The sequence below is a fragment of the Kryptolebias marmoratus genome, linkage group LG1 (genome assembly GCF_001649575.2).
Source record: "Kryptolebias marmoratus isolate JLee-2015 linkage group LG1, ASM164957v2, whole genome shotgun sequence".
Classification (NCBI taxonomy): domain Eukaryota; kingdom Metazoa; phylum Chordata; class Actinopteri; order Cyprinodontiformes; family Rivulidae; genus Kryptolebias; species Kryptolebias marmoratus.
The window spans coordinates 31,395,595-31,409,924 of NC_051430.1; the positions used below are offsets into that span (position 1 = coordinate 31,395,595).

Genomic DNA, 14,330 nt, shown 5'->3' on the forward strand with positions numbered 1-14,330 from the left:
AAGATGGATTTTTTTCAATTGCAAAACCTGATCAGAGACAGAAAAGAGCCGTTTGGGATTATTTCTTCACTGAGTCTGTTTCCTTCCTCCTTTCTTATGAAAACCTGTCAGAAGCTGGCTGAATGTAAACAGAAAGCTTCTCTCCTCACATGATGCATGAAGTTTATTTAAAGAAAGCATCCGGAGATCTCCCCTCTAAAGCTGGGGGTGTTTTCTGCAACTTTAGACCCAGATATGAGGACCAACAGAACCAGAAGAGTTGTTATTATTTTAAACTGCACAGATGTGGATTACTGTGATTTGGTGACTTCTTCGTCTGCCACCTCTTCAGGAGGTTGGATCAGTCAGACACAGAGGAGTGATGTGGACTCATGTGGACTACAGAACCTCCATCATATCAGCTGAAACCATGAGCTGTCCTCCACAGGGAAGCATATAAGACACATTTCTCTCCATGTTAGACGCCTGTTGTTCAGCACTTCTTTTAGTTTTGTTCTCATTCATGGTTAGGGCTGGGAGGTAGAACCCTGGGAAAGGTTCAGATACCTGCAGCGACACAATGGCTGCATTGTGAACATTTCTAACCGTTGATTGTTTTTGCACATTTTAATGGGACCAGGTTGCACCACGTTAGTCAGTGATGAAACACGAAGGCCCCACCCCCCGCGCTGACATGAGAAAAAGGCTGCCAACTCCTCTTTGAACGAATGAGTCCGCCGAGACACAGATGTGAGTCATGTGTTTTTAATGGTGTGAGCATCAATCAGAGATCTTCTACGTTACTCCAAAACTTCCTCCATCAGTGTTTTCTGCAGAATCACAGTCACCCAGTGAGACTCGTCCGCACATTCCTGGATCCGCTGAAAGGGGAACTGCTAATAGAGGATCTGGCAGGCTGTTAATGGAGCCACTCAGGCGGGAAGACAACAACCAGTTCAGGGCAGAAACCAAACTGTAACTCTGAACAGAACCTCTGTTCTGACAGACTTACCAAGAAACCCTGATGCTGCGGAGGGTTTTCTGAGGATACGGTACCTGCTGCTGCAGACAGGCAGACCTGTTAGGTTTAATTAATGTTTTCTCCTCATTAAAATACAAGAAGGAAAGTTTGCTTTGGATGACTGATCGAGCCAAAACCAGAGGAGCAGAGAGTAATTTAAAGCTTCATTAGAGCTTCTGTTATCCAGTAGGAGGCAAAAAATTTATCCAACCCAGTTTGAGACAGAATCTGTCAATGTTTGCCAACATCAGCTGACACAGATCAGCACAATTATCCTTCATTAAAGGCCAACATTCTGCCTGTAGACTCTGTTTTTATCTCCTAAATGATAATTCTGTAACTTTTCCAACAAATGAGCTATTGTTCATTAAATAAAAATGTTCAAAGCTGGAAATAAAGATAACACAACTCATTAATTAGGTGTTTTATAAAATACTAACATGTAAAAATGATTGTTTGTCATGAAATTAAGGATCTAAAATACATTTTTGATGTTTTCTACATAAGACAAAGTAAAACATAAAACTGTTTCTTTTCCAAACTTATTTCTGATCAAAAAGGAACATCTTCCAGGAATGAAGGTTTCTGAGGAAAGAGCTGCACCCTTCCACGGATCAGAGAGTCAGCTGAGAACCGCAGAACCTGCAGGAACATGTTCCTCACCTTCTGATGAAGCAGAACTTCACAGAAAATGACTCAAGGAGAGAAGCTGATCCGTAAACTGAAACATTCAGGAATCATTTAAACTTCTGCTGCTAAAGAAACTGCAGAACGTCTTAACTCTTTGTTTTTATTGGTTTTATTTCATGGATTTATTAACATTTTAAAAAATCCTTCAAACAACTGGAGCCAAACAGGATCTGATGGGTTTTCAGTTAATGAGGCTTTTATTTTGTTAAATAAACTTAATGTTTAAAGGGGGCTTTAGGTTGTATTTAAAGAGTGGATAGATTTATTAAACTTCATATAAACCTTCTTATCATCCGGGAGACCCGGCAGAACCAGAACTTTCTCCGATTATTCTGAAGCTCAGTGATAAATACTTTGACAAACGTTCTGCTGGTTCCACATTTGGAGAACCGCCTGCTTCACGTTTCACTGCAGGAAGTTTCTCTGCAACATCCGGAGGTTTCTAAACGTTCATGCAACAAAAAACACAAGCTGGAAAATTTCACAAACGCTGATTAACAAGAGTTTGTTGGTGGAGATAAATTTAGAGAATGAGCTGTTTGATGAATAATATCTGTTTTAATTCTTTAAAGTTTGGTAACTTTATGTTAGAACCCCTGAGAGTTGATTCTGTCTTTAAAGAATCTGATTTTAAAGGATTTGGTACAGTTTGAATTCAGTCCAGTTTTTATTTTAATTGTGTTTTATTTCATTATTAAAATAAAAAAACCACTAATGAGCTTCAAACTGAAGTTGGTTCATATTTGAAGTTAAATTATGACAGAAATAATAAATTAAATGTGTGTGAATTAGTTTGATGCTGATTTTAGTCAAATAAAACAACTTCTTTCGTGAAGTTTTTGTTTTTTACAGAAGGAAATCCATCTGCAGGTAGAAGAACAGAAACTTTTCTCCTCCTAACTCAGACTTTTTGTTTTAAATGTGTCCCTGATGTCTCTGAGAGTTTCAGTCTGTCTGCTGGACTTTATTTCATCAGATGAAGGTTAAATGATCCACCTGAACCATTAATCATTAATTACCTGACATTAACTGCTCTCTTTTATTAGTTACACTTGAATAAACCAACCAACCTCTGCTCGTGTTTTAATCATATTTCTGAGGCTGGAATTCCCTGATCAGATGTTTTCTGTGTGTCTTTCTCCCTGATGACTCAGCTCCTGAGCCTCCGGCCGGATTTAAAGCTGCAAACCTGTCAAATCTGCAGCTTTTCGGTTCTTTTCTCTGTTGAGCAACCAGGGAGTGGCCTGAGCTTCGAGGGAGGTCCTAAAACTACATCCTGGTCTGAGGACAGCCGTATAAATCCGGCTCCCTGCGCTCCTCCAGCCAGATCTCAGAGACGCACCGAGAGTACGAGAACACACTGAGAAAAGCCAACAGAACCCCAGAGAACATGTACTCCCGCTCCGACAGCACCACCCTCACCTACCCCCAGGAGAGGTTCGCCTGCACCCGGCGCACAGAGCCCGAGGTCTTCACCTTCGAGCAGATCCCGCTGCAGGCCACCGCCGTGCGCTCCTACGTGCCCATCCGGCCCAAGAAGCGCTGCACCCGGGTCATGTACCCCGCCAAGGTCCGCATGCACCTCCCGCCCCCGGAGAAGAGCCAGGCCAAGCGCTGGCTGCTCATCCTGTGCCTGGTCGTCCTGTGGCAGATCTACACCGAGGATCCGTGCACGGACACCCCGCTGAGCGCCGCCGACGGCTCCGCCAGAGACTACCAGGCGTTCCCCTTCCAGTCCGCGGAGGAGGAGGTCCGGCATCTCAGATCCGGGACCGAACTGCCGAGCGGCTGCGAAGAAGCTTCCAGAGACTCGGTCCTGTCGAGTCCCGCCTGCCTGAAAGCCGCCCGGGACTCGGAGAGCAGCCGCTCGTTCGAGCAGAGCGCCGGGAAGAGCATGGTGGCCCTGCTGGTCTACCACGGCCTGGGGAAGGATAAATGAGCCGCCCCTGGAGCGGGCTGTGGAGCTGAACATGCACCGAGCTGGAGCTGCTGATCCTGATCCTGATCCTGGTCCTGAGCCTGATCCTGAGCCTCAACTTGGTCCGGAGAGGTCCCGGTTGATCCTGACGCGGTTCGGAGAAGAGCGGTGCGTCCTGCGCGCGCCGCCGCCATGCGCCGGCTCGTCCCTGCCGGCAGACCCCCCCCTCACTGCCTCACTGAGGGGGGGAGAGACTCAGACTGGAGCAGGGACCTCAGAGACACTAAAGAACTGAAAACTAAAGACTGAAAGCTTGAAGCGAGTTTGTGAACCAGAATCTGTCACAGATGGAGGCTGAGCGCCTGAAACTGACACTGTTTGTTCTTCTAAATGTTAATGAAATATTTATTTTATTTGCTATTTATTTATTTATTTTTAATAAAAAAAAAAGTTGAAATACATTTTCTGTTTCTTGACCTTTATTCTCACTGAAGTGTTTTGGAGATTTTAAGGGTTTTATTTCTTTATTTTGCAGCTTTAGTTTAAACTGAAGAGGAGGAGGGATTATCTCAGATCTGATTCTGGGAACAAGTTGTCCTGAAGTTTGTTCTGCTTATGAACTTAATTACTCTACCAGAACCGGTTCAACAGAACCAGAATTAAAACCTAAACAATGGAAACACTTTAAATAAACAGAAGTTGCATCAGTGATTGTTGCAGCTCATAAATCATTTTTTTTCTCTGCAGGTTTATTTTTAAAAAGGTTCAGAGGGTTCATCTCTTCAAACCTCATCCAGCTCCTCATCTTTGAGGACAAATCTGCAGATCAGGATTTTATAAACTACCTATGAACCAAAGATTCAAACCAAAACTCCTCTCAGACTTTGTTGCTCAGTTTATTGTTTTTATTTTCTGTAAAGGTTCTGTATACAAACAGAACTTTTAACAACATTAAATAATATGCAGGAATCTGTTCCATGTTTCTCCTGCTTCCAAACATCAGCCCTTTAGTTTGGGATCAGCTGGATGCTGAGTCAGGAGCTGGAAACACTCACATTCTTTAAATGATTCACATCAGAAGGTCTTACTTCACCGCCGCTGCTGCTGCCTGAGCTCACAGGATGACAAGCTCGTCCTCTCATGTTGATGTTGATGTTGCCGTGAGACAAACAGGTCCCGCTCACCTGCACAGGTAATCCTACAGGTATGACCAGCAGGGGAGGGTGGAGGGTTAGAAAAACTTCCATCCATTGTCATGACCTGCTTCTCCTTTCCAGGTCGCAGTTTAGATAAACTTGACATTCTGGAATTCTTTTTTCTATGAGGACACTTTGAGCTTCATGTTTCCATGTTTACAGGACAGAAAACAACAATAAAACAATAAAACAACAACAATCAGAAGACACAATAAACACCTGAAAGCAGCCCTCGAATAAAAACTCGGGAAATTAATTCAAATCAGCTAAAACGTCAACATCTCAGACGGCCTTAAAATCTGACCGAGAAGACGCTAAGTCAGAGGTCAGAGGGAGGGTTAGGGTCAGAGGTCAGAGATCAGAGGCCAGAGGGAGGGTTAGGGTCAGAGGTCAGAGGGAGGGTTAGGGTCGGAGGTCAGATGGAACCCTATGGTTACGGCTGGGGTCAGAGGTCAGAGGCAGGGTTAGGGCTATCCCCTGTCAGCCTGCTGGTAGGCTCACAGGCTTTAAAAGCAAAGAGAAGAGTTTAAAATGTTTGGGCGGTCTGGAGCGGTGGAAATGTGCTCGTGTTTTAGTCCAGCAGCAGTTTGGACTCTCAGATATTTAAACTGAATTATAATCATCCAGCTGAGGGGTGATGAAGGTGAGGATTCATGTCTCACGCTAATTAACCAGCTGCTTTAACTAAACAGCTCAGTTTAACTCTGCTCTGATTGGATCATCCAGCTTAGGCTCAGCAGCCATGTTGGCCCCAACTTCATTCTTCACCATATTCATGGTTCACAGCGAGGAGTGAGGAGTGAAGAAGTGACGTGTCTGCAGTAAACGTCAGAGCTGCTGCCTGGTTCTGTTAGAACCTGCTGGGATCCAATCAGCGTTCAGCCTGAGGAACGTGAACCTGAACCAGTTTATTTAAAGCTCAGGTGAACACATAAACTTCCTGTTTTCACTGTTTTCACTGTTTACACTGAAACCTGGACCTGACTTTGGACTCCACGGAGATGGAGGGAGGTCAAACAGAAACTGGTTCTGGGATGTTTTCTTCTCTTTATGATCTGTTCTGTTGACATGTAGACTCTCTGCAGTTTGTCCTACATTTGAACCCGGAGACGCGCCCACACGTGAAGCTGAGCTCGGTTCATTTCAAACACAAATCTGTTCATATTTCCATTAAATAAACATGTTTATGTCTTCAGTTTTCTGTGCGATGATGTTGTAATATCATCTGTCAGACAGTTTAAACAGGTTCTCAGTTTATCTTATCAGACCCACTGATGGAACGTCGGGGAAACACGGAGCTCAGGCACATTTTTCCTGGAACTGATTCTCTGATAGACAGAAACTTTAAACATTTACTGGATATTTTATTAAAAAGTCCTCCTCTTGTTTCAGGGGGAGGTGGATCGATTCAAACGTCTGTTTTTTATATTTAAATAACTTCTGACTGAAACCAAAGAAACATTTCATTTACAGTTGAACGTGTTCAGCTTTGTTACATTCCAGCGTTTTCTAATTATCTGTGTAAGCTGCCCGCCCCCGTTAACACATGTGTGTGTGGGTGTGTGTGTGACTCGGTCGAGTCAGGACCTGTCAGAAGCTCCTCATTAAAGCTGATTCATCCTGTCACAAACTGTTGTGGAAATTTTCTCCCTTTTTCACTCAGTTTGTTGCATCATCTGAACTCAGTTTAGTTTCAAGCTGTCGGAGACTTGAACACAGAGACATTTAACAGAGGCTGGGGGACAAAAAGGACTTTATGTTTGTCCTCAGAGAGGATTTGGTCTCTTATGATGTGTGGGGTTTTGTGTTTGGTAAGAAATCAAAGAGTCTGACGGATCTTTGGTAGGATCTGTTCCGTTTGTCTCGTCTGAAGTTCTGTTCGCTTCCTGGGTTCTGTGTGTTTCTGGGTTCTCTGTTCTCATTGGTTCCTGTGTTCCTGTGTGGTTCTCCGTACCCTCTGGGTTCTTTCTGCCACTCTTCACTCTCCTCAGTAGTTTTCCAGTCAGCGCCTGTCCACGCCCACTTTACCTGTTCCCTCTCACCTGTCCTCCACCCTCAGCCCTCATATTCATTCAGTCACTTCCATTGTCTCTTCACGTGTCTCCTCCTGTCCTCCTCCTGTCTCCTCCTGTCTCCTCATGTCTCCTCATGTCTCCTCCTGTCCTCCTCCTGTCTCCTCATGTCTCCTCATGTCTCCTCATGTCCTCCTCCTGTCTCCTCCTGTCTCCTCGTGTCTCCTCCTGTCCTCCTCATGTCCTCCTCGTGTCTCCTCGTGTCTCCTCCTGTCCTCCTCCTGTCCTCTTTATGTCCTTCTCATGTCCTCTTCCTGTCTCCTCCTGTCCTCCTCCTGTCTTCCTCATGTCTCCTCCTGTCCTCCTCATGTCTCCTCCTGTCCTCCTCATGTCTCCTCATGTCTTTTCATGTCTCCTCCTTTCCTCCTCATGTCTCCTCATGTCTCCTCCTGTCTCCTCCTGTCCTCCTCGTGTCTCCTCATTTCTCCTCCTGTCCTCCTCCTGTTCTCCTCCTGTCCTCCTCGTGTCCTCCTCATGTCTCCTCGTGTCTCCTCGTGTCTCCTCGTGTCCTCCTCGTGTCCTCCTCATGTCTCCTCGTGTCTCCTCGTGTCCTCCTCGTGTCCTCCTCCTGTCCTCCTCCTGTCTCCTCATGTCTCCTTATGTCTCTTCGTGTCTCCTCCTGTCCTCCTCATGTCCTCCTCGTGTCTCCTCGTGTCTCCTCCTGTCCTCCTCCTGTCCTCTTTATGTCCTCCTCATGTCTCCTCATGTCTCCTTCTGTTCTCCTCATGTCTCCTCATGTCTCCTCCTGTCCTCCTCATGTCTCCTCATGTCTCCTCCTTTCCTCCTCATGTCTCCTCATGTCTCCTCATGTCTCCTCCTGTCCTCCTCCTGTCCTCCTCATGTCCTCTTCCTGTCTCCTCCTGTCTTCCTCATGTCTCCTCCTGTCCTCCTCATGTCTCCTTATGTCTCCTCATGTCTCCTCCTGTCCTCCTCATGTCTCCTCATGTCTCCTCATGTCTCCTCCTTTCCTCCTCATGTCTCCTCGTGTCTCCTCCTGTCCTCCTCATGTCTCCTCGTGTCTCCTCGTGTCTCCTCCTGTCCTCCTCCTGTCCTCTTTATGTCCTCCTCATGTCCTCTTCCTGTCTCCTCCTATCCTCCTCATGTCTTCCTCGTGTCTCCTCCTGTCCTCCTCATGTCTCCTCCTGTCCTCCTCATGTCTCCTCATGTCTCCTCCTTTCCTCCTCATGTCTCCTCATGTCTCCTCATGTCTCCTCCTGTCCTCCTCCTGTCCTCCTCATGTCCTCTTCCTGTCTCCTCCTGTCTTCCTCATGTCTCCTCCTGTCCTCCTCATGTCTCCTTATGTCTCCTCATGTCTCCTCCTGTCCTCCTCATGTCTCCTCATGTCTCCTCATGTCTCCTCCTTTCCTCCTCATGTCTCCTCGTGTCTCCTCCTGTCCTCCTCATGTCTCCTCGTGTCTCCTCGTGTCTCCTCCTGTCCTCCTCCTGTCCTCTTTATGTCCTCCTCATGTCCTCTTCCTGTCTCCTCCTATCCTCCTCATGTCTTCCTCGTGTCTCCTCCTGTCCTCCTCATGTCTCCTCCTGTCCTCCTCATGTCTCCTCATGTCTCCTCCTTTCCTCCTCATGTCTCCTCATGTCTCCTCATGTCTCCTCCTGTCCTCCTCCTGTCCTCCTCATGTCCTCTTCCTGTCTCCTCCTGTCTTCCTCATGTCTCCTCCTGTCCTCCTCATGTCTCCTTATGTCTCCTCATGTCTCCTCCTGTCCTCCTCATGTCTCCTCATGTCTCCTCATGTCTCCTCCTTTCCTCCTCATGTCTCCTCGTGTCTCCTCCTGTCCTCCTCATGTCTCCTCGTGTCTCCTCGTGTCTCCTCCTGTCCTCCTCCTGTCCTCTTTATGTCCTCCTCATGTCCTCTTCCTGTCTCCTCCTATCCTCCTCCTGTCTTCCTCGTGTCTCCTCCTGTCCTCCTCATGTCTCCTCATGTCTCCTCCTGTCCTCCTCATGTCTCCTCATGTCTCCTCATGTCTCCTCCTGTTCTCCTCATGTCTCCTCATGCATTCCTTCAATGATGAGCCAAAATTAAAATGTTACAAAACACTAATTACCTTAAAATACCTGAAGTAAGAAGTCAGGGAAAGATTCAGTCTCTGACTGTTCAGAAACTCACCTGGTCGACCTGAACAGGTGTGTATGAAGCTCACCTGGACAACCTGAACAGGTGATTTTATAAAGTTTAACTTGAGAAGAAAAGGAGAAACCAAACTTTTTTTTTTGACAGCTTATTATTTTGTTTGTTTTTTTTAATATCAGTTGAATGTTTTGAAATAAAACCAGATGTTTTCTGAGCGTTCAGGCCGGTGAAGGTCAGACTGAGCCTCAGGCTTCCTGTTTGTGTTGAACACAGCTGAGGTCAAACCCGAGGTCCAAACCGCTCTGAAAACTGATTCCTGAAGGTTTCCTCCTGATAAAAACCTCTGCTGTCAGTTCAAATGTTATCTCCCGTCTCTGAAGGTGTCTTCAGTTCGTTTCTCACCTCCAGGCTCCAGCTTCAGGCTGGTCTGGATCAAACCCAATTCCTGAAATCTCAGCAGAACTTTTCCTCTTCGGACCTCCTGCTTCCAGATGTAAACGCTGTTTCCTGTCGTCAAACAGCTGCTGATCAATTTATTAATCCTGTTTCTGTCTTTTCAGACTTTTCTTGCTGTGTTCAGAAGGAGCTGAGTCATGTTTCAGCACATGTTAAAGAAATCACCTTATCTCCTGCAGGAAGTTCTCTAACTTCACTGAACAGATGAAACATTTCCCATCAAACTGCAGTAAAAGGTGAATAAAGCCATGCTTTTGAAACGCTGCTTGGTTTTCAGCCTCTTGTTGTCTTGGTTTCGGTCTGACGGCTGGTATCTGCTGAGGATCCCTCCTCCTGCTTCCTGCAACAATCAGCAGCTGCAGATCTGAGGTCAGCCCGGAAGCTGTGGTCAGCAGACAGACACATCGCGTGATGGTTGTACAAACACACCGAACAGCTGCTTCTTACACTCACGCTCACACACACACACACACAAACGCTGGGATCGGAAGTCAGGGTTAGGCTTGGATTCGTTTTCTTTGAATTCAGACATTCTTTCTTTTCTCTGAAGCAGCTTTAAAGTCTTGTTGCACAACTTCAGGGACAGGTTCTGACTGGTTCTGACCGGTTGCAGGTTCTGACTGGTTGCAGGTTCTGACTGGTTCTGACCGGTTACAGGTTCTGTTCCTGCTGGAAACACCTTGACTCAGCATCTTCATTCTCCCTCCGTTAGAAGAAATCTACGCAGTCATGCTGAAAATGAAGCACGCCCGTTAAAACTGCATCGGGACCTTTAACCCAAAAGTCAAATGTAAATAAAACTGGATACAAATAAACTGAATAAACTCAGGAACCATCCTTCCTTCATTTGAGAACAGTAAACAGCAAATGTTGACACTCAGAGTCTTTCATTGAGGAGCTTTATTGTGAAAGTGTTCCTCTGTTCTCAGACAGTTCCTGCCAGCTGGTGAATCTCTGCCCATCTTCAGCCTCTAAATGCTCTTTTTATCTGCAGTCCTCTGACTGACCTGCTGACAATTAACTGAATTAGTTATAAATCTTCCTCAAGATGTTTCTGACTTTACAGACCTTTGTTGCTCCTGAAACAACTTTAATTTAAAATGACTTAAATCGGCCCAAAGACACAGTTCAAAGTCTTAGTTTCACCGTTTGATTTGCTTATTGTGAATAAAATATGGCTTTATGAGATTTGAAATTGATTACATTCCAGATTTGTGGTTATAACTGTTTCCTCTGACGTCACTGATTGTTCCCTTTTTAAAAGGACGTCACTTGTTTCCCTTGAAGTTTCTTCTTTTCTTGTGAGTTTATAAAGTTTTAACTTCAGAATCTTTAACAGACAAAATCAACTAGATGGAAAATGAGAAATAAACAGAAAAATGAAGAGATTTTCCTTCTTTAAAGAATAACTACAGGATAGAGAGAAACAAAGGGCCTCCCTCGTCATCAGCTCCTTTAATACCAACACAGTGAGTCACAGGAGGAGAAACCGGCTGGAATCTGAGAGGGGCGGACGAAACACACCAACAAGGAGGCGTTTCAGGAGATTCCCCGATGGGACACACAGGAAACAAGTCAAAGCTCAAAGCTGGTCAGGATCCAGCTGGAGGAGAGTTTAAAGGTGGTCAGAAAAATAAAAACAGCTTCCTAGAAAGTCAGACCTCAGATCAGGGTCAGGGTCAGGGTCAGGGTCAGAGTCAGGGTCAGGGTCAGGGTCAGAGTCAAGCTGCTTCCATCAGAAGTGACGGATTTATGAAACTGATGAAACAATTAAATGTTTTAAAAGCTCAAACAACTGATGTTATTCTTACATGCTTTTCTTTTTATTGTTTGCTGCTGAAATGTCTCCTGAACCACTCCACTGATTTTAATGAAACCTGCAGGAAGTCATCACTTTATGAACATCTGGAGTCAACATGGCCGCCACAGCTAACTGAGCTGAAAAAACACAAAAACTCAGTGTGGTAGTATCTGAGAGCCATCCTCAGCTCAGAGTTTAAGCACCAAATTCATCACTTCTACTAAAACTTTATTATTTCTTATTATATCTGAGTCTAAAGGTGGCGGGTGATATGCATTCCTCTGAGGAGCGCTGAGGCTTTAAAGATAAAAAAAAGGATCTTTAAAGAAAAAACTGAACTTGATGAAAACAGGTATTCTTATTTCCAGATGTTAAAAACTGTGGAATGATTGCTTCTTTCTCCAGGTAAAATGTGAAGGTTCAGTTTCTGTATGAAGAATAAACAGAAGAAACCCTCTCAAAGTGTTATTTAATGCTGACGGTTCAGATTCTGTTTTTACGTAACACCTTGGTACCTCTCCAGGTGTGTTTTTATGTTCCCTTTGGCCTCAGAGCTCCAGAAATCCAGGATCTGAAAAAGCATCTGAAGTATTTGAGTTTTGGTGAACGCCCAGAGGCCCGGCCCGGCCCGGTCTAAACTGAGCTCCTTCCCACCCCTCCCACTCTGATTGGCCAATCAGGGGCGGGCTCACCTTCACCTGGCATTCATTCAGAACTCAAACAAACATACCTGAGGCGTGATGGGAAGAATACAGCACATACCGTTTGACTTAGTTCCCCTGGGTGACCGCAGCGCTTCTGATGTGACTAAAGAAGGTGCAGCATGATGTCATCCAGGTGAACCAACCTGAACGGGAGCGCACCTTCCTGCTTTGTCAGGAGGCCGGCACGAGGCAGGTCGGCCCGGCTGTTTTCAGGAGGGGACAGGTAAACGGTCACTGAAAAATGTGCTGAAGTCAGCAGGATTTTATCTGCGACACCACCTGTTCAACTGAATATCACTTTCAGCTGTCAGGAGAGGCTCACCTGGATGTTTTTATTATATTCTTCCTGTTTTCTCCATGTTTTCTCAATGTCAGCCAGCTGTCCCAAGAAACGATCTGCTAAATTAAAGATTATTCCATATAAATATGAAATAATTACTTTCTTGAGTAAATTACTCATCAAAAGGCGCCTTTAATCGGAGAAATGAACACGTCACAGTATGACTAAACCGAAAAACTGAGCACAGTAAATTCTAAATAATATTTCAGCCACTGCTTAAATATTAAATCTGAAATCAGTGGAGTCATCTTCCTGACGCAGCCTGCATGACGACAGATTTCAGGTGAAATCAGAAAAATCTGTCTGAAATGATGAAACGAGTGATAAAAATCCCTTTCTTTGGTCCACTTCCTTTATTTCTTCATCCTGACATCCGTTGACTCAACCTGAGCTGAAAGGTGAAACAAAGCTGAGCTCATTTTATTAAAGCTTTTAATTGTTTATTTATTTAGTTTAGCTTTAGTCATGATTAAAAAGCTGAAAACTGAACTTTCTGAAGATGAAGATTATTCAGATTATTCAGAAAAAGAGAATTCAGAATTCAGGAGACGTTGAGCATTTTTTATTCAGAAACAAAAACGCTCAACGTCGCAGTTTTTAGTTATTTCCTGCCGTGCATTGTTCAGACCTTCGTTTGTTTGGAAGTGTCAGAGTCAGAATAATGTAGAAACTCCTCCTTATTGTCAGGAAAACTTCAGGAAGTTCAGGGGAGGTTCAGGGGAATGTTGGCAGAGAGGCAGGAAGATTCAGGATGAGTTCATCTTCGACAGCCTGAAGCAGCTGAAACAAACCTCAGCTGGTTTCTCTGCAGAACGTTCTGCTGATCCTGAGCTGATCAGACTCTCTGATGATCTTCAGGCTGGTTGAAAAGTTCTCTTTCAGGAACAATTCAGCTTCTTTTTGCAGGTTTCTGCAGGTTAGATGGATTCTTCAGCCTTTTTGGTGTCGTTCATAATTGAATCATATTTCTTTCTGTTTCTTAAACACTGAGTTCAGTGAATAAATTATAATCTCAGTGTGGATTCTATCGTTTTGTTTCCTGGATGAAAATAGCTTTGATGTAAAAAACTGACCAAATTAAACTTTAATAAAGTCTCCAAACGTCTGAACTGAAACTCTGACTTCACGATTAAATCTTATAATTTATGTTTCCACAGAACAGCTTCATGTTTTTAATCTCCAGCTGTCAGTCAGAAGGAAATTAACTTTTCCTGCAGCATCATTTGTGACGTCCAGCCCTCCTCTTCCTCCTCTTCCTCCTCTTCCTCCTCTCTGCTGGTCTGAATGAATCAGAAACATTTAGATACTAGGGATGAGTGTGTGTGTGTGTGTGTGTGTGTGTGTGTGTGTGTGTGTGTGTGTGTGCGTACGTGTGTGTGTGTGTGTGTGTGGTCCTTTTATGAATGAAACGGGAGGAAAGTCTGTGGTATTAAACTTTGATGACTCTTCCTCTTTGGCAATAACCTAAAATAGGTTCCTGTCCTCCTCTTCCTCCTCTTCCTCCTCGCTCTGAATAACAAACTGTTATCTGCAGATAAAGTCGTGACTAAAACGTTATTTTCATCCAGACGCTGATGAAATCTGGGCTTTTTGAAGCTCAGAGGGAGGAAAACTGATTGTTGTGAGGACGTTTGAACATTTTCTGAATTCCTTCTTGTCTCGAGTTTAACTCTTTACTTCCTGACTTTAACAACCAAACCTTTACTGGTCAGCTCACATGATGCAACATAAATAACTGTTTCTGTTGCTCGTTTTACTGAACAAACTCTGTTTTTATTATCAGAATGATCCATCTGTCTCTCAGCTAATGCACCCGCAGCAAAAACCACAGAAGAAGAGAACGGCCCACAGGGTCAGAGAAGAAGAAGAAGTTTGAGTCAAACAGACTTTTTCATAAAGGAGCTTCTTTTTCTACAGAAAACTGACACTGAAAGCTGAATGACTGCTGAAGAAGCCAAAGGAAATCAAACACTGGCTAAAAGCTACATGTAGCTGAACAGTAGCTAAAAGCTAAAAGTCCCTCAGCCTGTCTGTGAGCAGCAGGTAAAACATGACTGACTTTAGAA

At 44.5% G+C, this 14,330-nt stretch overlaps 1 protein-coding gene across 1 annotated transcript; it reads left to right on the forward strand.

The window, feature by feature from the left end:
• The first annotated feature begins 3,001 nt into the window (after window positions 1–3,001).
• ier3 (immediate early response 3) lies at window positions 3,002–4,069 on the forward strand. Its single transcript, XM_037979039.1, has one exon. The coding sequence runs from the start codon at window positions 3,081–3,083 to the stop codon at window positions 3,627–3,629; it is 549 nt and encodes a 182-aa protein (XP_037834967.1). The 5' UTR covers window positions 3,002–3,080; the 3' UTR covers window positions 3,630–4,069.
• The last annotated feature ends 10,261 nt before the right edge of the window (window positions 4,070–14,330 follow it).